General features: G+C 33.8%; 3 protein-coding genes and 1 non-coding gene across 4 annotated transcripts; all 4 read right to left on the minus strand.

Moving 5' to 3' along the window:
• Positions 1 to 1,683: 1,683 nt before the first annotated feature.
• Positions 1,684 to 2,428, minus strand: LOC146943354 (large ribosomal subunit protein eL27). The gene is made up of 2 exons (XM_085747834.1): positions 2,380 to 2,428; positions 1,684 to 2,240 (listed from the first exon to the last, which is right to left on the minus strand). The coding sequence occupies exon 2, from the start codon at positions 2,221 to 2,223 to the stop codon at positions 1,816 to 1,818; it is 408 nt and encodes a 135-aa protein (XP_085603960.1). The 5' UTR covers positions 2,224 to 2,240; positions 2,380 to 2,428; the 3' UTR covers positions 1,684 to 1,815.
• A 3,238-nt stretch (positions 2,429 to 5,666) lies between these two features.
• CPSF73-I (cleavage and polyadenylation specificity factor 73-I) lies at positions 5,667 to 9,817 on the minus strand. Its single transcript, XM_085741633.1, has 2 exons — positions 9,319 to 9,817; positions 5,667 to 7,586 (listed from the first exon to the last, which is right to left on the minus strand). The coding sequence occupies exons 1-2, from the start codon at positions 9,754 to 9,756 to the stop codon at positions 5,952 to 5,954; spliced, it is 2,073 nt and encodes a 690-aa protein (XP_085597759.1). The 5' UTR covers positions 9,757 to 9,817; the 3' UTR covers positions 5,667 to 5,951.
• Positions 9,818 to 10,020: 203 nt separating this feature from the next.
• TRNAR-UCG (transfer RNA arginine (anticodon UCG)) lies at positions 10,021 to 10,094 on the minus strand. Its single transcript has one exon. It is a non-coding gene; the product is annotated as a tRNA-Arg (tRNA).
• Positions 10,095 to 16,654: 6,560 nt separating this feature from the next.
• Positions 16,655 to 19,209, minus strand: LOC146943357 (uncharacterized). The gene is made up of 5 exons (XM_085741634.1): positions 18,763 to 19,209; positions 18,567 to 18,664; positions 18,095 to 18,160; positions 17,100 to 17,890; positions 16,655 to 16,924 (listed from the first exon to the last, which is right to left on the minus strand). The coding sequence occupies exons 1-5, from the start codon at positions 19,140 to 19,142 to the stop codon at positions 16,913 to 16,915; spliced, it is 1,347 nt and encodes a 448-aa protein (XP_085597760.1). The 5' UTR covers positions 19,143 to 19,209; the 3' UTR covers positions 16,655 to 16,912.
• Between the last annotated feature and the right edge of the window lie 2,480 nt (positions 19,210 to 21,689).

Consider the following 21,689-nt stretch of genomic DNA (forward strand, 5'->3'; position numbering starts at 1 on the left):
TTTTTATTATTTACAGCTAGGTACCTCTTATTATTTACATTTACAAGTAGTAATTTTTTTGGTATCGAGGAGTTCAAGAGGCCGGTTTCTATAATTATAAAATATTGCATATCAAACATTTTAAAAAAACAGATTGCATAGCAGAATATGATAGGCCTTCGACTTCGACCTTGTATTAGGCAAATCTAAGCATCAGGTGTTCAAGAAGAAAAATAAGGTCATGGAAAGAGAAAAAGCTTTTATCTTTTGTAGGCACGAGTACTCTCATCATGATCGTGTTTCAGTCGATACCTACTTAAAGAGCTATGCTCTACCTTCCAAAGAGCAAGCAACACAACCAAAGAACGCAAATGTATGTGTTACTTGATCAAAAGTAACAACCTATTTTTGCAAGACCCTTAAAAATAAATAATTAAAGATGAAAAATTATAAACTTTTGCTTGGATGGAAAAAATCACATTCGGTTGCGTGTTTTGCATGCGTGATATCCATCATTTCTCAATTTGAAAACAAAGAATTTTTCTGATTTATCACTACAGTGCTGATAACAAATATGTATGATCTTACTACTAACGAATGAGGACAACCTTTTATTTGAAAGCTCAAACCATTTATGACGGATTCATCAAAATTGTCAAAACCCAGTCAAATAATCCATATCAGAAGGGTTCAATTTCCTCCATATCTCACAAAAACATTTATCAAATTTTTTCACTCCAACCAGGACATTCTCAAAGTAACAAAAAAAATCCAAAAGACTAGATTCACCAGAATTGAAAACCGGTTAAATGCATGTCAAAACTAGGTTTTGCTTTACCTTCAACCCTTTAATCAATTCATCAGAAATGCTTCAAACAAGTTACAAATCCTATGGTAGCCCTTTAATCAATTCATCAAAATTGCTTCAAACAAGTTAACTAATCTTATGGTATCCCTTTAACGGATTCTCCAAAATAAAATTGCTTCAAACAAGTTAACTAATCCTATTATGGTAGGGATTGAAATCACTCCAAATCACGCTAATGTTCAACAGACATATAAAAATATCATCAGTGATTGAACATGTCAAATCCCTGTATGAGATATAAGAGGCCAGTGCCTTCACATCAACCCCATTAAACAAAACCAGTTCACAAAATTGCTTCAAACAAGTGAAATAATCCTATTGGAGGAATTCAAATTACTCCAAATTAAACAAATGGCCAAAACACAAAATCAGTGTTGTCAATTGAGTATTAAAGCCAAAACACACAAAATCAGTGTTGTCAATTGAGTATTAAGAAAAAAATAGCAGTTTGTTGAAATTCCTCTAAGTTACATCATATACTGCCAATGTAGACGATATTCAACACTACGAAAATTACTACGACGAAAGAGAATCATTAATGTAGCATAATTGTATAGCAACAACAACAAGGGATTCCGCTGGTGATTGGACAAATCAAAACTTATATAATTAAGTTACAGTGGTCTCCATTAAAACCCGAACACTCTAAAACCAATTACCCAAATAGCTAAAATTAGGGATTCAAAATACACCAAATTACACAATATTCAACACAAATAAAAAAAATTCACTACCAAAAAAAAGCATTATCAAATTAAGACATGTTGAAACCTGAACCATTAGTTAAACCTATCTCAGATATTGGAAATATGCAAATAAATCAACAATACAAAAACTAATATAAAATCTCAACATTATAAGATTACCAAACAACAGTACCAACAAATCCAAAGTACAAAATCCAGAACACTAAAGATCCAAATAATCAAACAAAATTCAATAAAAAAAGCTTCGAACAAGAAGCTAACTCAAAACCTGAGCTTGGTGAAGAACCACCTGTTCTTCCCAGTTTTGAACCTTTCTTCGAACCTCTTCTTGGCCTCCTTCAAAGCAGTGACCTTCTTATCCTTGCTCTGAAGAACATCAGTGGTAACAACCTCCTTCAAATCAACATCCAGAGTGTAACGTGTTGGCATAAGATGCTGATAGTTAACCAACTTCACAAAAGCCTTAACACGCGATTTCTTTGCAGTTTTCTTAGCTGAATCCTTCTTGATCACCTTAGCTGGATACTTCTTGATCCCTGCAACCAAGCAATGACCGTAAGCACGTTCACGGGTTCCATCATCAAAGTTCTTCACGATGACAGCCTTTTTGCCAGCGTAACGTCCTTGTAAGACGATCACCGCTTTGTTTGGCTTCAAGAATTTCACCATTTTTTTCTCTCTTTTACCTGTAACAAACGTCAAAATCATATAACTGAATCAGAAACAGTGAAAAATCGAGATAAAGCAAAATGAAATCATGGATCCAAAAACAGTGATTCAATAAAATGTTATGATGAATCAAATGAAAGTGAAGAGAGAATGAACCTCGAAATCTGAGAAGGAAATGGAGAATTTGTCGAACCCTAGCGACACCAAGAGAGAAAGATGAAACCCTAAAACTTAAATAAATATTCTGACGGGTTTGGGCCGAACAGGCCCGTTCTTATTTTTTGGGTTTCAATAGAATTCTTGGTTTCACTAATACCACCTCCTCTTATTATAAGTAGATTTCTGCTCTCCCCCAGCACAAAACACTCGCGCCCTGCAGCCATTTCCAAAATGCCCCTGCGCTAGTTAACTAGCGCAAGCGTAAAATAATGCGCAAGTTAAGTTAAGTAGCGTGAGTTAAGTGGTGCATAGTGGCTACTTTTTTTTTTAATTTATTTACTATTTTCAAATTATTTTATTTACTTTATTCTAAAATATTTTATTTACTTTATTCTAAATTATTTGTTCACTTTATTCTAAATTGTTTATTTGCTATATTCTAATTTATTTATGCACTTAAAATAAATTTGAAATTAGAAAATAAATTCGATTTTATTCTAATTCAATATTTATTCTAATTTGTTTATTCATTAAATACAAAATTAGAAAATAAATTTAATTTTATTTATTCAATATTTTTTTATTAAATACATAATCATAAAATTAAAATAAATGCAAATATAAATACAAATAAAAAAACAAAATTAATAAATATAACTCTCGTTTTATTAATATCATTCAAACATTACAATAATTAATACATATATTTTATTTGAATTCACTAATCTACTTATTATCTTTTTACCCGCTTGGGGTAAAAAGTTATTTTTACCCTCTTCGGTATATAACAATAGCTCTTGGGGAAAATAGTGATCAGTCCTGTTGGGGAAAAAGACATCAAGATCCCTTGAGGTAAATTTAAATTTGGTTCCTTTTATACCCCCATGATGATTCTTTTTACCCACGGTAAAAAGATTTTGGGAGTAAAAGGAAGCAAACCTAATTTTACCTCAAAGGATGATGTCTTTTTCCCCAACCCGACTGACCACTATTTCCCCCAAGAGCTACTACTATATACCTAAAGGGGTATAAAGAGCCTAGAGACTATAGAAGCAAAAAAGAAGAAGAGAAAGAGTGGGAGGAGATAATGTGAGGAAAAGAGGAAGTTTGTGAGGGTATTTATAGGTAGGAATGATAACCTAGTTTGTATCTGCCATAAATGTAGTAAAAAAAAACGTGTAAAAGTGGTTAAAAACGTGTAAATCGAATGTTGAAAACTTGACCAAAGTGAAAAAAAAAACGTTTGTTCTTCAGTTCTGACCACCGACCAACTTGTGAGTTAACTCGCGCAAAGGCTCAGTGGTGCGTGACTTAAGTCACACAGAGATTATATGGTGCGTGAGTTGAGTCACGCAGAGGTATATTTGGAAATCATGCTGGGCGCGAGCAAAATGTGTTGAGGGAAGAGCAGAAATCTTATAAGTATCCCTCCTTTTTTCACATTAAGAAAAGTGGGTTAGTAAATTTAGTGCGTCTATTTTTATGTTTAAAATTACATGTTTCTGAGAAGTTTTTGAGATGGGATCTATTCAACCCTCTTCTATCTCGCTTAACCATCATACAAACCAACAAAGATGACATTACCGATAAACTCAATGTTCGATCCAAATTTGGAGCTATTATGCATACTTGTGAAGCTTCCTTGTTTTTTTTACCAAACTTGAGGATAAATTTTATTAGAAAGCATCAAGAGTGTCATTGTCGTTTGCTAGTGACCAAACTTTTGATTATATGTTGACCTATATTAAAATTGTGTTGGTGAATGAAATGACTTAATTTTGTTTTCGTAAAAAATAAGATTTACTTATTGGTGCTCTAAAATCTCCCTTTTTATTTTTATCAACATATCAATATTATATTTTATGCTATTGTATTTGAAATCTTTAAAACTTGCATCACGATCTAAAAATTTCATGTCCTAAACACCTCCACATCAAACCTCCATTTTTTTCCGCTCATACTCACATTTACTCTCACACTCTCTTCTTACCCACTCTCTTCTTATACTTCTAATTTCATCCACCATCAAACCCTCAATAGTTATGGAGAGAATCAGATCCCAATTTAATCAATTTAGTTAGCATGAAAGAAAACATCTTATAGTCTTATTCGGAGTCTCCTCCACTAAATTCATATCCTTCTTCGTCCCACCCACACTTTCCCTATCACAATCGCACCCTAACCAACGAACATCGTCTTCATTCGCCAATGAGGCAAATTCGCAATTGCACCCTAACAAATTTTCTTTTGAAACTTTTTTCCTTGACTCTTCTTAAAATTTTGTTAGAATCAGGCAAATTGTTAGGCGTTTGAATGACTATCAATACCTATATGAGGTGGGTAACAACAATCGCTTGTAGCATTTTCAAACACATCCTCATATTTTTTAGTAAAAGGCGAAAGAATAGTTCGCTTTGTGCTTATCACACGGTTCCATAACACATCCTCATATTGAGTTAAACAAATTAGAGATCCACTCAATCCTATAAGTTTCGAAGTGCAGCAACTATTAACCATATTGAAAGAATGTGCGAATGGTTATTGTATCACATTTATACGAACAAAAAGACATCAGATTATGTTTTTTCGTCAACTGCTGAGTGCCTTGTTGACTTTCATTTTTATTATCACACAATGTTCATCATTGTCTTAAGTGGAGTGTATATGTATAATGTAACTAACATACAATCTGTCCTTTTTTTTATAATTAATTATAATAGAAATTACAGATAGAAATTCAACTACTTTGTAATGTTGAAATGATCATAGTTAGATAAGGTGGATTTGGAGGGGTCAGCCTATGAAGGTTTACAATTAGCTTAAATGGAATGAGTGATTACAGAATCGTTCTATTCCAATATGATGAATATGTTTATGCTCCACTTGGCTTGGATCTTCTGTTCCAAAACAGACCTTTCTTAATTTCAGTATACAACATTCTATTCAAAGTCTTAAAAAAAAAAAAAAAAAAAAAAAAAAAACTATTCAAAGCATACAGTTCTCAAGAGTCTCACTCATAGTCCAAATACCACTCCCATCGGGAATCAAATATATATACTCTAGATATTTGTAAGAACACTCCATTTTATTTTGCAATGAACTTTTTAGCAAATTATAAGTTGAAGACAGTATTCAGACAATGTTTTGATATACATATTTCATGACTAAGTTACAATTGTAACACTTTTAATAATAAACCACTTTGATTCAAACTCAGTTTTAACTAAATTAGTTTTTATAAAAAGTTCATTCAAAATTATGTTAGATAAACACCCGCCGAAAAGTAGACTGAAACTAGATGTGATGGGATAGCAAAAGATCTGTAACTACCAAAATTTAATCATAACAGAATTACAAGAAAATGAAAAATGCTAAAATGTAATAATACAAAGGACACTAGGGGCTACAGCCAATAAATTAAATAAAGTTCATGTTAATGGCTAGTAACTACATGCTATGACGACTGTCTTACATGTGAGTGGAGCATGAGAACTAGTATTCCTCAACAATTTTAATGTCAAAAGCTCTAGCATTTCACCCTCCTGAGACAGCGTAGGGAGAAGAAAGAACTACGGCGCAGAAAGAGGAATTGGCTTCACAGAACTTTGAATACGCCGGAATGCAGTTCTCACTCTTTCTTTAAGGCCTTCATTTTCACTCTCAACTTCACCACTTTCTTTGTTGAGTTCTGCCACATTGCCATCAATGTTAATTATCAGCTTCCCATTTTCTCCAACCTTAACATTTCCAAAGAGTGAATTGAGAAGGGCATGCATAACCTTCTCTGTCTTCTTCTCATTCTCTTCCTCAATTTTTACGGCATCTGATTCAGCCACTATTTTTGGGAGGTCACGGTTGATATTTAAAACTAGAGCAACAACTGAATCTGATACCATGTCACTAATGGGGTCTGACGCCCAATGCAAGGAGACATACTTCTCAGACTCATGCTTAACTGTTACACGATCATGAACTAGCAACGTTGGAACTCCAGATTCTTCATCGACTGACGGCTCCACACTCTCATATATCTGTTTGAGTCTACTCTGTATGACACAAAAGGCGCCTGAATAAGGGATGGTAATTCTCTGAGTGACATTTGCCGTTGATAGCTGTGAGAAGACATGGAGATCATCTGGTGCCATTATTTGATACGTAAAACCTTTTTTAACTAGCAAACCACTAACGGTTTCACCCACTTCCGGTGTTTTTTCAGCCAGCTTCCCAATGGTTTTTGCCATTTTCTGTGAATTAAAATACATTTCAACAGACTGGCAGTTTTTTGGAGTGAGGATCTTGGTGTTACGATCAGCAAACTGAGTCATGAGCTTCTGCTTGAGCCTCCCCATTTCATTAGCAGCCCCGTGGACAAGAATTATGTTAGGCGGATTGAGCTCTTCCAAGAACGCGCTTGTTTGAGCAGAGTCAGCATGAGCAGAAAAGGAAATGTAGTGCACCTGCATGTTGAGAGTTGCAGAGAGTCCATTCATCAGAGTAACTTCCTTTGGTTCATTGAGGATGGTTTTTGCCAGTGTCCCCTCAACAACATATCCAGGTATAACACAAGAATTTTTCTTGTCAGCGCACCACATATCAAATAATTGTCGCGACAACCCACTCTGAAGTCCACCAGGGCTCGCCATCACCACAGATGGTCCTACGTCTTTGAAAATGTCAATGCTACTCAAAGCCGATATGTGCTTAAAGGCAAATGGATTTGACTTTGCATTCTGAATCCTGTCATTCATTGAAAGGGTGTAGGTCTCGTAAACAGTCAAACATTTTTTTGCAAGAGGAGAAGCATAATAGATGGGTATATTCTGAAGCTCTGGATGATTTGCCCAATACTCATCAAGGATCAACAGTAGCTCTTGCGCACGACCGAGGGCATAAGCTGGAATCAACACACGGCCTCCTTGAGATATGGTTGAATGAATAACATCAGTAAAGCGTTTTTCTCGGGTGTGCCGAGGCTGATGGTGTTGTACACCATAGGTGGATTCTATAATGCAGACATCAGGGGAGAACTGTGGGGTCTCTGCAGCTCGAAGATGTCTGTCTTCCTCGCGTGAATAGTCTCCTGTATACAGCACTCGAACACCAGCAATGTCAACCATAAACATAGCAGCACCAAGGACATGGCCTGCAGTGTAACACCAGAATCTGATACCATTCACTTCAACCGTTTGATGGAAATCAATAACCTGCGGTCACCAATTACTACTACTGTTAACATGTACATTCAAATTAAGAGCCGAAAAACATAGACATTACAATAATTATTGTTCCAAACTAAAATAAACCCTAAATTCAACGGCAATTGAAGAAAACTGTGTATGATGCATTGGTTTGGGAATAGATTGTTGAACACTTGATATTGTGGAGTTGTGTGGTTTTTCAGACAATGAAGGAAAGTTACATGAATGCACTCGCTTGATGGAGCTACATGAGAATTAGAAACATGTAGAAGAAGTATAACAGAAAGAAATTGCAGAACATTTGATTTATCCGTTGCAATTCTGGAAAAGGTAATAAAGAGACATAAGATAAATTGTTGCAGGTTGTAGGACTTTATACAGGAGAAGACATATTGAACCATAAAAGTTTATGTCTTTATTGTAACACAGTGTAATAAATAATTTAGTCATTGTTGTGATAATTTAAGCTTTTTACAGCTCATTCAAGCCTATCTCCACGCCAAAAACGCTACAAGTATATGTGTCATTGTCTCTTCTACAATGATCATTTTCTAGATTCTCGATGCACTTTATTCACATTTGGCAATTTGAGGAGCAACATGCGTATATCTCACTGCATATTTGCATATCACTGGGGGGGGGGGAACACCACAGCATAAACATTTCACAGTACTTAATAATAATTCTGACGCAACACATTACATGTCCGCAGCAATATCAGTAATAACTGTATTTCTGTAAGGTTTGCACTTAGATTCTGTCTCTATAAATGCAACACTATCATCACCGCAACTCACTCTGGTTAGGTACTTGTTTAATATACAAAAAAATAATGAAAAATTACATAATATAAGATGGACTAAACATAATTTTAAAACCAATCTCATAACTCATGCCCGTATATTTTACACGTTTCTATTGATCAATGTATTATATTTGTAGCAGCTGATTCCTGCCTTATATTATACATATTAGCTATGTGATTCGTAGTAGGAACTTGCAGTCACCAACTAGTACTACTGTTAACACATACTTATATTCAAACTTGGAAGCTAAAAAACAAAACATACAAAATCTTACCTGTGTATTTTAACAGAGATTACAATAACTACTTTCAGTCTTTCACATGCATTACCCAAAAAATCATTAACCATGATTACTCGTTATTGATAACTTTTAAAATGTACTATGCTTAAGTTTCAAAAATTTATCCATGATTACAGTGAACGACTATTACAAATAACCACCAAAGAAAAGATGCATTTTAAAATAAAACCCTAAAAAGTCATTGCAGAAATTGTAGAGGTATATAATTGGGTCTAGATGTATAAAACTGGTTTTGACATGTTTGGTTCCTCTAAAGTAGAATTAACTTTGGCTCCAGAATTGATTCAACTTGAAGCTAGAGATCGTAGCTTCTAATTCTTACACTCAAATTTATTGCTCAACTCACATTTACATAAAAACATTCAAACATAAATCACTTTACTTTCAACTCAATTTAGCCGGAATCTATTCACTAAAAATCAATTTTTAGCACTGCATAACCAAACATACACTTAATTAAAGTTTAGAGGCTAAAACAACATACACATTATCATAATAACATGTCTAATAACAAAATAAAACCCTGTATTCCATAAATTGAAAATCAAAACCAAAATTTCCCAGAAACATAATTAACTGATAAATCATAATATAAAATATACACACACATTAACGCAATAAAGAACCTAACCTCAATTTTATCCATGGAGCGATTAATATCTTGTTCATCATAAAGCATATCATCAACAGAAACCTTACTGACTTTAACATAATCAGACAAAAGAAGCTTATAAATAGCTTTCGTCGCATAGGTCATGAAAACTCTCCCTTTGAAAGTAGTTTTCTCAAGAAAATAAGGAAGAGAAGCGGCGTGATCCAAATGAAAATGAGTAATGAGAAGAACGTCGACAGTTGAAGGATCGATTTCGTCGAAGTAAGGAAGCGCCGCCATGCCGGAGTAACCAGGATGAATACCGCAATCGAATAAAACGGTTTTGCCTTTGTAGGTCATGTAAACACATGAACGACCTACTTCGTTTCCAGCTCCTAATGGTGTTACTATCAATTGATCTTCGGTTTCTCTGTTAATGGTTGCACCGTTTGATTCGCGTTTCTTTACTGAACTCATTTTGATTTTTCGTTCGAATTTCGATTCTGATTCTGATTCAGTTCTGAACTCTGTGGCTACTGAACTGTGTAATTAGATGAACCCTATTTGGAGTAAGAAAGGTGAATGTAGACGACGTCGTTTGGTGCAACAAAAAATAAAGATAGTTGAAAATTAAAAAGAAAAAATTATGCGACTATTTGGAGTAAGAAAGGTGAATGTAGACGACGTCGTTTGGTGCAACAAAAAATAAAGATAGTTGAAAATTAAAAAGAAAAAATTATGCGACCACAGTGGGAGTCGAACCCACGACCTTCTGATCCGAAGTCAGACGCGCTAATCCACTGCGCTATGCGGTCCTTGATGTTACATTCTTCTTTCGAATATTAATATAAATTTTTGAACCAATGTTGCCACATGAAATAAGAAATACTATACCAAAAGCCTGTATTATTTTTGGAGTATACCATCAAATTAGTCCTTAATTTTGTAATTTTCTCTCAATTAGGTTCTTCACTTTATGAATATTTCAAAATGAATCTTTTAAATTTTAGTCACATTAGTCATTCAAAGATTATGCTAGGAACTAAATTTATAATGAGGATTTCAAAAGGCACCACAAGACTTGTTACAATATTTGATCATTGGCTTAAATAGGTCTTTCGTCCCTGCAAATATAGGTCATTTGAATTTTCATCCTTGAAGTTACTAATCCTTCCAATCTGCCACTGCAAATATTAATCATTTGACTTTTGGTCCTAATTAGGTTTTTTTTGCTGAGGTGGGCTGTCATTAGCGACGTGGTGCCCATGAGGCAAGTGATGATTGGGCGAGGTGGTTGGCTTATATAGGTCTTTCGTCCCTGCAAATATAGGCCATTTGAATTTTCGTCCCTGAAGTTACTAATCAGATGTAATTAGGACCGTTTTTCAAATGATTAATATTTGCAGTGGCAGATTGGAAGGATTAGTAACTTCAGGGACGAAAATTCAAATAACCTATATTTGCAGGGACAAAAGACCTATTTAAGCCTTGATCATTGCATTGCGATAACGATTGCAATTAATTCTTAACAATCAAAAGATATTGGAATAATGGTGCATTTGGTATCTTGTTTCGATCTTTTAATTTACAGCTTGTGATGATAAATATGTGGATTTTTTTTTCTTCATGTGGGTAACACGGATGTCAAAAGACACATATTATCTGACATGACTTCTTAAGTTTTATTCACGTGGATAATGAAGATGTCAAAAGACACTCATTATCTGACAAGACTTAATACCAATATTTGATCATCACAATGAGAGTGATGACTTTACATTCAAAGAACTGGAATCGTATGGAAGAGGGATGAACATTTGAAGACCCTCGAAAAGAGTTTTCTCTCAGCTCCACACTACACAAAAATATAGTCTTTATCAAAGGTTCAATTACCGAATGAAAAGTTAATATTGGAATTGTTATTAATTGGGTTTTTTTGGGAGTCATGGGGTGAGCTTTATGAAGTACCAATTGGGGCAAATGAAATCGTGATAAACAACAATAAGAAGAGTATCAAGCTAACAAATCTGAATAGAAAAAGAGAAATTATAACAAGGATGTCTGCTTTTCAAATTAAGGTTGTTGAAGTGAAGGATATGGTAAATATTGTTGCCATGAGAACTGTTTTTCAAATTGATAGATTGGATATATTAAATGAGACTCTAAGAACTAACTTGTTTGAAATGTATCTAAAACATTTGCATGTTTCTTGGGCACGTGTGGTTGATGTATATAAGGCATCGATCAAAATGCATTTATAAGCACATAAATTCTGCAACGGACGCGTCGAAAATATTTAATGGTGTTTTGCATATAAAAGAAAAAAATATTTAATAGGAACACTAGACCAATGTTGATATCTTAAAAATAGTCATGAATTTTTAAAATTTTGTCTTATCGATTTTCTAATACAAATATAGAAAAATTTACTTTCACATATATAAATACATAGATTCTGCAATGGGCGCTGTACAAATATATAACAATATTTTGCATATAAAATAAAAAAATTAATAGAAACATTGCATTAATGATGATATCTTAAAAATAGTAATGAGTTGTCAAAATTTTATCATATCAACTTTCTCATATCAATACATAAAAATTTGTTTGAAAAAAGATAAACACATACAATCAACAACAAACGCATATCAAATATTTAATGTATTAATACAAAAGTAACATTTATTGATAATTTTCATTTAATATCTTTTAATCATTTCACATTATTATTAACGTAATTGATTTTATATAGAAACCGCAATGTTATACGACCCGTGCAAATGCAAGGGTCTTATACTAGTTTTTAAAGGGGCAAAAAAAATATTTAACCCTAAATTAAAAACAAAATTAATACCTTTTGTAAAAAAAAACAAAATTAATACTTGAACAAAAAAAAAAACTAATACAACGTAGACATTATTGAGGAACTTTCCACATAATAAAGCCCATTATAGAAAATACCCAAAAGGCCCTTACTCAAATCCTTTTAAATAGCCGCGCGAAATCACCAAAGTAGTTGGAAAACCCTTCTTACTAAATGCCTTAGTTTTCGGTATCGGAAAACCCTATTTCTAGGCCACCGGAAAAGCAAATTCAGCAACAATGGATCGAAAACCTCCACACCATTATCTCATAAGTACAAAACCGATAATGGAAGATGGAAAGAAAAGCGTAAGCATGACAATAGAAGAGGGGAAGTAAGCACAGAAGTCGTACCGGCAACGGATCACAAGAGAAAGGAAAACACAAGCACAAAACCAGCAATAGAAGATGGAAAGGAAAGCACAGTTGTACTGGCAACGACTCGCAAGAGAAAGGAAAACACAAACACAAAACCTGCAATAGAAGAGGGAAAGGAAAGCACATAAGTTGTTATGGCAACAGGTCACTCGTATTCCTTGAGGAAGAGGAAAAGGAAAAGGACGGCAAGGAGAAGGAGAAGTTGCTTCTGGAGAAGGAAAAGGTAAACGCAAAGCAAAAGAAAAAGATAAAACAGTCGACAATCAATGGACACTCAACCAGAAATTTTTGATGGTCATACATCAGGAAATTAAAGATAAGTTTATAAGAAGAGAAGGATTAGGAGAAGATAGTGTTCTTGTTTTCCCACCGTCCTAAAGGCTTGTTGCCAGGGACGAATCCAGAAAAACTGTCCAGTTGGGGTAAAATTATACACAACAAAAAACAAATTTTGAATTTAATACTAACATTTTCCCTCTCATCAACAAATTAACATTTGCCTATAAAAAAACATTCATTTCCATCGTTGTGGTTGCAAATCAAAGGCAAACAATTTAATTTTTACTCCATCTGTAGCTTAATGTGAGTACACAATGACAAAAAATTATCCCTAAGTATAAACTTCTTTTCAAATTATTAGAAGCATTTATTTCTTCTTTTCGAAATAAACTCCTTAATAATACAAGTAAATATCTTGAAATATTAAAAGTCAAGATTAACTACACACACGCACGCACGCACGCGCACACACACATTCACACACAAAAGGTATTTTAGATACATCTTTACATAAAACACATATATTAATTACGCTTCCACATTTTCTCAATGAGAGTGAAATACGTATTGAGCGTTTTTATTTTAAGACAAATGAAGTAGTTCAGAGAAAACTTTTACAAAAAATCAATTAATTATTTAGTGGGGGGCAGTAATTGAATTTTAAGAGGCTAGAAATATAATTATTTACTAATTGATGGAAAAAGTTGACGGTTAGTGAGGGCAACTGCCCCCAATTACCTCTACCTAAATCCGTGCCTACTTGTTGCCCGACGTCAGACAACAAAGAGACATTGGGTAGTCTGTAAACTTAAACTTTGCATGCTGCTTTTGGTATATCACTATGTTGTACATTCTAATATAATGAGACCCATTTTGAATATTTACTATAATTAAACTTTGCATGCTGCTTTAGGTATATCACTATAATGTACGTTTTACTATAATGTAAACCTAAACTTAAACTTAATGGGACCCATCTGCAATATTTACTATAATTAGTTTAGTTTATTTTGCTTTATTATCTCTATGGGACCCATTTGCGATATTTACTATAAATAATTCAGTTTGTTATGCTAATTATCTTTGATGGGCCCATTCATACAAGAAATTAGTCCATACTTTTTAGTAAACTCTTTTCATATTTTTTAATGAAATTTTGCTGAAATGGATAGAAAATTATGATATTATTTTCCAAAAAAAAAAATAGAATTTTATAACAAAACATGAATTTAATATGGATTTTTTTCTCACCAAAAAAAAAAGAATTTTATAACAAAACATGAATTTAATATGGATTTTTTCGCACCAAAAACATAAAAAATCATATTTAATTCATGTTTTTTTTTAAAAACTCTAATTTTTTTTGGGAGAGATTGACATAATATTCTAGCCATTTCTCAAAAATTTCATTAAAAAAATATGAAGGTTGGACATGCGTTGATTAAAAAGTAGGAACTAATTCCATGGATGAAAATTTTTGGAGGACCAGAAACCTAAGAAATATTTTAGGAGGACTAAAATCAAATGTTGATATATTTAGGAGTATCATTTACTTATTTAACCCATGAAAATATGACTCAAACCTTTTTATAAACTAAAGATATGATATATGTTGTAAAATCATCGATCGTGAAATATTCGCAAAATTTCTTTTTGCCGCATTGTTTTTCAGATTTTTGTTGGGCCATAAGTGCAGCTCAATTAATTCAAGCCATTGTTTCATTTCATAATAATCAGAGAGCAAATATGTTTTCACCTCAATGTATAATTGATGGATTAGCTTTTCATGTTGATGGTATTTTGTGGCAACCATTAATTGACCCATCAAAACCCGATACATCAAACCCTGAGACTCCAGAGAGAAAACACTATGTTCGGTCCACTTTCTTAGCTCTAAAGTTTATCCAAACAAGAGGCATTGCTTGGGATGTTGATTATCCATACTTGGGATACTATGATGAGACCAGAAAGTTTGAGTTTCCTTCGGTAAGCACTAATTATTAATAAATTAATGTCCATTACCGATAGGTTTTTTTTAGATTACCTTTGAAGTTATTTTTAAAATCATTTTGAATATTTTTATAGGCTGCAAAATTGAAACTGAAAGAGATATTCACTATTTCAAAAAAAAGGTGGTTTGTCCTTTATTTGAGACAAATTTTGGAGTCCCGTGGATGCCTGCTAGGAACCTTTAGATGCGAAGAAGACCTCTTGAGCTTCAAATTTGTGCGTAACCATAACTATTTTCTACACCTTTATTAGTTCCTTTTTATTTTTTCATACTAACTTTATTGTTTTCTTTCTTAGCCTAAGGTGTATTCTCTTCCAAAAAAGAAAGGAGTTATTTATAGACATTGTGTATTAATGTGTGGGAAAGAATGGAAAAGGAGAAGAATATTTACAAATTCAAAACTCGTACGGCTGGGGGTCAAAGGATTTGGCTTCATCAGTTTGAAACTTTTTGTTCATATTCAAGGCATTAAAAGGGTTCATATGGAATCTTGTAAGTGTAGCTCAGTTGGTAGCTACCAAGGATGTTATGTGCAGGGGTAGGGGTTCGAACCCCGGATTCCCCACTTATTCACACATAAATTCACACATAATGTGTGTGAATCTAGCCAATAGGCTATCTGACCAACCAATAGGCTACCTGACCAAAAAAAAAAAAAAAGTTTCATATGGAACCTCTAGAAAATTTCAACTTCAAAGGGTTCATATGTAACTTCTCAAATTGAAAAGAAAAATATAGATTCATTTTAAGAGAAAAATGTCAAAAAAGGGTTAATACATTATCTACTTTTATGTATTTCTCTCTTCAAATAGAATATTTCATTTCATTTAGGCTTTATTTGAGAGTTCGTATTTCATTTCATTTAGACTTTATTTGAGAGTTTGTATGAGAAGGGAGAGGGAGACTTTGGGTGAATGGGAGCAGAGAAAAACAGAGAAATCTGTTTTTGCAAAGAAGATAATTAATAATGTACTTTTAATTTTGGAAGTATTAATTATATTAACATTGATTGAGTTTAGAGAATTTTACAATTTTCGAGTTCCCCCATTGAGGAGACGTTTGAAAATGTTTATTTGAATTTATTTTATGACATTGTGTTACTTAATAAGAATAAACAAAAGGAAATGAACATAGCAACAGGCACTAAACACTATTGTCAAATACCATCTTCAATCGTTAAGTTGACAGGACAAAAATGAAGTATTCTTTGGAATTACTATTAAAAGGAATGGTGTCAATACATATGGAAGTATTTAACAGTAATTTCATTACAATGCACAGCAATACAAGTTCTTCCACTTAACTGTTTTATTTTCTTTTTGGTCATAAACCACATGAAATCGAGTTACATTGCAGATAGTGTTGCCTCTGCAACCAAAAAACATTATATGCAATAACTTCATATGAAGAAATACCTACTCCCAAAATTACATTAAAAAATAGAACTCATGTCAATAGACCAGCAGTAACTACCACATTACATAAAGAATTTCAGACTCCATAACTTCAATTTCAGACTCCGTATCTCAGTCAGTTGAACAAGCAAATTCATAACATTAAAAAAGGGTATTGTAAACACACACCCATCATACTCGCCACAGATCAGACATTGAATTAAAGATGATAAGGGCCACTTATTGAACTTTCCAGTCGTCAGTAAAACACACACCCACTTAATCATAAAGGCTTTAAACTCATCTTTAAATGTTATAGCAGAATTTATATAGGTTAAGTTGAATGAAATCAAAATAAAATTAGAAGAAAAATGATGTCAAATACGACGTCGTTTGGTTTTTTATGTATATTTTTGAATTGTGTAAATTATAAAGGATAACAAATAAGTTAGAGATAGGGATGAACGCATTGTCACATACAATGTCTTGGTTCAAACATAAACCAGTTCAAAATTTTAACATAAGCAGGCAGCAGCTGGTAAGAGCCTTACATACCACATTCTTTGTAATGAAAACAGAACATGGACAGATATACAATGATAAATCAATAGATTCGATTATTGACCCCATTGGCAAGGACATGCAATCAACTTAGAATGCAATTTGGTAACTTCAGCAAGGGCCTCCCAGGAGATCCAAACTACTATCAAAATCTTCCCTGCATAAAATAACAAAAACAAATCACATTGCATTGATTGAAACAAAGACGTATACGTATGCCATTTACAGTACACATGATTCGTAAAACAAGGAGAGCATTACTCCTTTGCAATTTTTTTTTTGTTATTCTTACTGTATAAACTTAAATATTGCTCCATTCTATTCTATCATACCTCTCCAGTAAAATTGCTAGGGCCAGGAGGCGGAAATCTTTGTTGGGACCCCGTCTGTTCTTCAGCATGATTATTCCCCTTCTGGGCTTGTTCAAATTCCTCCATATATGATGGTTTGAAATCCCATCCACCTTCACTAGGCACAGAGTTTCCTCTTTCTCCCTGTCCCGGTGGTCCAAAGTTCTGCTGTGGCGCATAATTTCTTCTTTCTCCTTGTCCTGGCGGGCCAAAATTTTGCTGCGGCGCATAACTTCTTCTGTCTACTTCTCCCGGTGGCCCAAAGTTCTGCCGTGGCGCATAATTTCTTCTTTCTCCTTCTCCCGGTGGTCCAAAGCTCTGCTGTGGTGGATACTGTGGCGAAGCAGGACCATAGGTTTGCTGTTTGGAATAGTTTTGTGGCGCTTGATTGAAGTTCTGCGAGGCTGAATAATTTTGTGGAGCTTGACCATAGTTTTGTTTGGGTGGATACCCTTGTGGTGCTTGATCATAGCTCTGCTGGGGTGGAAAACGCTGCGATGCTGAATCAAACCGGATATTTGGTTGTTGTTGGCCAATGTTTTGTTGTGGAGGAATGTGTGATGCTTGGCCATAGTTCTGTTGAGGTGGAAAATTTTGTGGAGGTCCATAGTTTCTACCATCCCTTGGCATGGAATCCCGATTGTTGTAAGAGGGACTCCCTCGGTTGTTTGGCAATTGATTATTCTGCCGATAGTCTCGTCTTCCTCCTAGATTTCTCCCAAATTGTACTGGTGGAGGTCGAGGGATGATTTGTCCTTCAATGTACTGATCTCCTGTATCACACACCGAAAGTTGCTCTCAAATAAATTCTCATGAACAAAATTTGCAGCAAGTATTTAAGAAACCATAAATAAAATAGCTTGCATTTTTAAACTAAACCATAAATAAAATAGCTTGCATTTTTAAACTAGCAAAGAGTAGCTTCAATCAATTAACCAGAACGCGAGAGACGATAAATACATAAGCAAAATTCTTACCTCCATACTGCTTGTTCACAGGGTCAATGTAAGAATCCGGCAACACAAAGATAACTCCGGGCAAACCTGTCGAAAAGCACAACAATCCAAAATCATTTTCTATTGTCTCAACTAAAATAGGTCAATGAAATCTAAGGGCCCATTTGTGGCTTCTTTAAGAATGATTTATACAATGTATCATTTTTTGGCTATAATTTTGTAAAAAATGCTTCAAATGAAAAATTGATTTAAACAACTAATCTTAAAAAGTCATTTTAAGTATTTAATCATTTTGCAATGCCAAAATTACTTTTTTAATTTATAACAAATGAGTTTGAAATAATTTCTACTCTTTTTTGAGTAACTTAAAATCATTTTTAGAAATACAAGATAAAAATCACTTTTTTTTTCTTTTCTTTCTTTCTAATCTATAACAAACAGGCCATAAACTAGGTCAATGAAATCTAATCTAAGCGGAATAAAAAACAAATACCTTCAAATTTCTTGGACTCTTCTTCAGTCATAACAGCTTGAAATCCAGTGTAAACAGTTGTACTGCAAGCATAAATTTTCTTCTTCGCCTCTTCAACACTAAAAAAATCACACATACAAAATTAAACAATTTTTCCATAATATTAATCTTTCTAAATTAAATTTTGTATTGATTGATAATAATAAAAAAGAAAAACCTGATATTGAAACCCTTAGCACAAGTTTCTTCATAAAAACGAATCATTTCTTCAGGTGGAGGTTTGTTATCTCTGGGAAAATCACAAACGATGAGCCAGTGATTGTAATCGCAACCTTCGAAGAGGATGGTGTCAGGACCAATCTCAGGACTGAGTTCTGATGTTTCTCCGTAGCGAGAAGACAAGAGAGAAATCGAGGTTGATCTGAATGAACGGGATTGAACGCCGTCGACGACGTTTGGGGATTTCGAAAGTGAAAAATGTGATGAAATAGAACCGGTAATTGGGACCGAAAGCGAAGTCGCAGTAGCTGAGAAGGAGTGGTGGAGGCCGGAGAGTGATCTCAGGCTACGGCGGAGGAGAATTAGCGACGATGCCATGGCGGTGGTTGGAGAGAGTAGGGTTTTGGTTTTGGTGAGAGTAGGGTTTTGAGAAGCTTGGTAAAATGAAATGAAACGCTGATACAATACAAGTATATCTGACGATGCCATGGCGGTTCAACCGGTTACTAAACCGGGTTTTTTTTTTTTTTTTGGTATTGTTGGGCTAACTCGTGGATATTCCATATCATTATTAATTGTGTTAGTCCTCTGGTTATTAGGTAAAGAAGGGGTATGATAATATATGTTTAGTTGGAAAGTAAGTAAAATTTGATTAAAAATTGTTCTACCTAAAAATCAAAATCGTCTCAATAATTCGTCCCATTGGACGCATTAAGTTTTTTTTTTTTTTTTTTAAAAATATTTGGACTTTTTCTTTGAAATAAAATAATTTGGACGTATTTAGTGTCATGCTTTATATTTGCATTTTCAAAACTACTATCTCCGGTCACATATATAAATAAAGAATAATTTTTTCAGATTCATTGAATAATTAATGTATATATGATTTATAGAGGAAGTATATTAATTGATAAAATAGAAAACGAAGATGGTCTTAACCCATTAATCATAACAAATACATCTCTTTGGTCGAGTATAACAAATATATTTTTTTTAATTACCATGATATTGGTACGAAGTTTCCACCGTTGTTTAGCAGTGACTAATCTCCGTTGGAGAATTTGTGGGATATACAAGACGGGTTCTCCCCTCCCAATCGATTTTTTTCCATGCGCTGAGCAGTAATCGAACCCTTGACCACATGTTTAAGGGGTGTCAAAGTCCCTTACCACTTAGAACAATCCATTAAAGGGTCCAAATTCCATACCACTTAGACCAATATATTGTTGGCATATACAAATACATTTATACTTGCAAAAAAATATGTTTATTAAGACTAATAAGTTGTATACTTAAGCAGAAAAAAATTGTAAAAATAAATTTTAAGCTTAATTACATTTTTAATTCCATTATTTTTATCCGTTCAATGAGTTGGTCCCTCTATTTGTGGGATGGACCTAAACTTATGTATTTTAAAATAAGAGAGCTAAAATCGTACTTAAACCTAAAATTTATTGTAAAAGTTGACGAGTTAAAATTCAATCTATATGAGATGAGTGATTTCATCAATTTTCTTCACACCTTTCCTTGCCAATAGATTAAGAGAATAATTATGTTAGTTTTCTTGACTTAATCGTCAGATCAAGTGACACATGTCGTTTTTCTCTGATTTATTGATTTCACTTTTATAATTTGGCTTTTCTTCAATTGGTATCATAACATTACCATTCCATTAAAATCAACATTGTACTCGGGGTTGAAGTTAGGACAATATTGTTGAGTGACAGTAGTATCTTTTTGAGTGGCCTCCAAGTCAAGTGAACATTCCACTTGAACAAAAAAACATCTGCTTGGATCCCAAAAACAGCACCTTAGAATCAACAACATTTGCATGCAAACATACATGCCAAAATCCACCAATGTTGGTATTTTTAGGCTATTCTCGTGAACCGAACTAGTAGCACTTTCTCACTCCTAACATGTTCTTAGAGCTATAAACCTTATTTTCAATACAACTTTTTTTTTTGACCGAAACAAAGTTAACTATTATCATTAATCATCCAATGTTCAATACAAGAAGGATAAGAATCAAAAATACGGTGACTAGCCCAAGAACAGGCCGCCCTAGCTAAACTATGAGCAACCATGTTCGCTTGTCTCCTAACAAACTTCACCTCGAAGTTGGAATGTAAAGATAACTAATAAATAATACTAGAAACAATAGCATAGAATTCCGAATCACCCTGGCACGGAGACAATATTTTCAATACAACTTAGATATGAAACTAGTGGATTGTGCAAGTTGTTACTATTAAAAACAGGACTATAACATGGAGCTCTTTCTATTGGTTTCAAAATGTCGTGTGTATAGTGTATTCCTCAATGTGTCACACAAGTACTTGAAAACAGAAAACAAGACGAAAATAAGAGTACCATTTCTATATTTAGTAGTGAAAACAAGAAATAAAACTTTCATCAAATCAAACATGTTCTCAAGTTTGTGCAAAATGTCACCTTTCATTCTGAGGAAAGAAATAAAGGCCAATGCTCTCACTATTTGTTCCACATTTCGCGAAACTCACCGGCCGCACATCTGATCTTTGAAGCAATTCTGCATCTAGCACTTCAGGCAGACGCTTTGTCACCTCATGAACTTTAGGGCATGCTAAATTGGACAAATGGCCAATTAGTCCAGTGAATTTATCATTTCTAAACTTCAGACAATGCTTTTGCCGTAGCAGTTAACAAATCCATCCATTAATAACAGAAGTCACCAAAAAAAAAAAAAAAAATCTTACCTCCATATTGGATCAACAACAATTGCACATTGCTCCTCACTAGAATCAACTTCACCATTTTCTGAATCTGAAGTGTCTTGATCAGGATAATCTATGTCTATTACCTCTTCTTCACAGTCATCACAAAGCCAAAAAACCTCAAATGTAAAAATCACAGGCCCATCTAAACAATACCCGAAAAGGAGAA

This window comes from Medicago sativa, chromosome 2 (assembly GCF_051527215.1).
Source record: "Medicago sativa cultivar Bolivia chromosome 2, Bolivia_mono, whole genome shotgun sequence".
In the NCBI taxonomy this organism is placed as follows: domain Eukaryota; kingdom Viridiplantae; phylum Streptophyta; class Magnoliopsida; order Fabales; family Fabaceae; genus Medicago; species Medicago sativa.

Excerpts from the sequence above, each read along its gene's own strand:
- LOC146943357 (XM_085741634.1), bottom strand. The coding sequence starts at position 19,142 with ATGGCATCGTCGCTAATTCTCCTCCGCCGTAGCCTGAGATCACTCTCC. Across the intron at positions 18,665-18,762 it reads GCTAAGGGTTTCAATATCAG|TGTTGAAGAGGCGAAGAAGA; the intron begins GTTTTTCTTTTT and ends TGATTTTTTTAG. Across the intron at positions 18,161-18,566 it reads AGAGTCCAAGAAATTTGAAG|GTTTGCCCGGAGTTATCTTT; the intron begins GTATTTGTTTTT and ends GCTTTTCGACAG.
- CPSF73-I (XM_085741633.1), bottom strand. The coding sequence starts at position 9,756 with ATGAGTTCAGTAAAGAAACGCGAATCAAACGGTGCAACCATTAACAGA. Across the intron at positions 7,587-9,318 it reads GCTCCATGGATAAAATTGAG|GTTATTGATTTCCATCAAAC; the intron begins GTTAGGTTCTTT and ends TGGTGACCGCAG.
- LOC146943354 (XM_085747834.1), bottom strand. The coding sequence starts at position 2,223 with ATGGTGAAATTCTTGAAGCCAAACAAAGCGGTGATCGTCTTACAAGGA.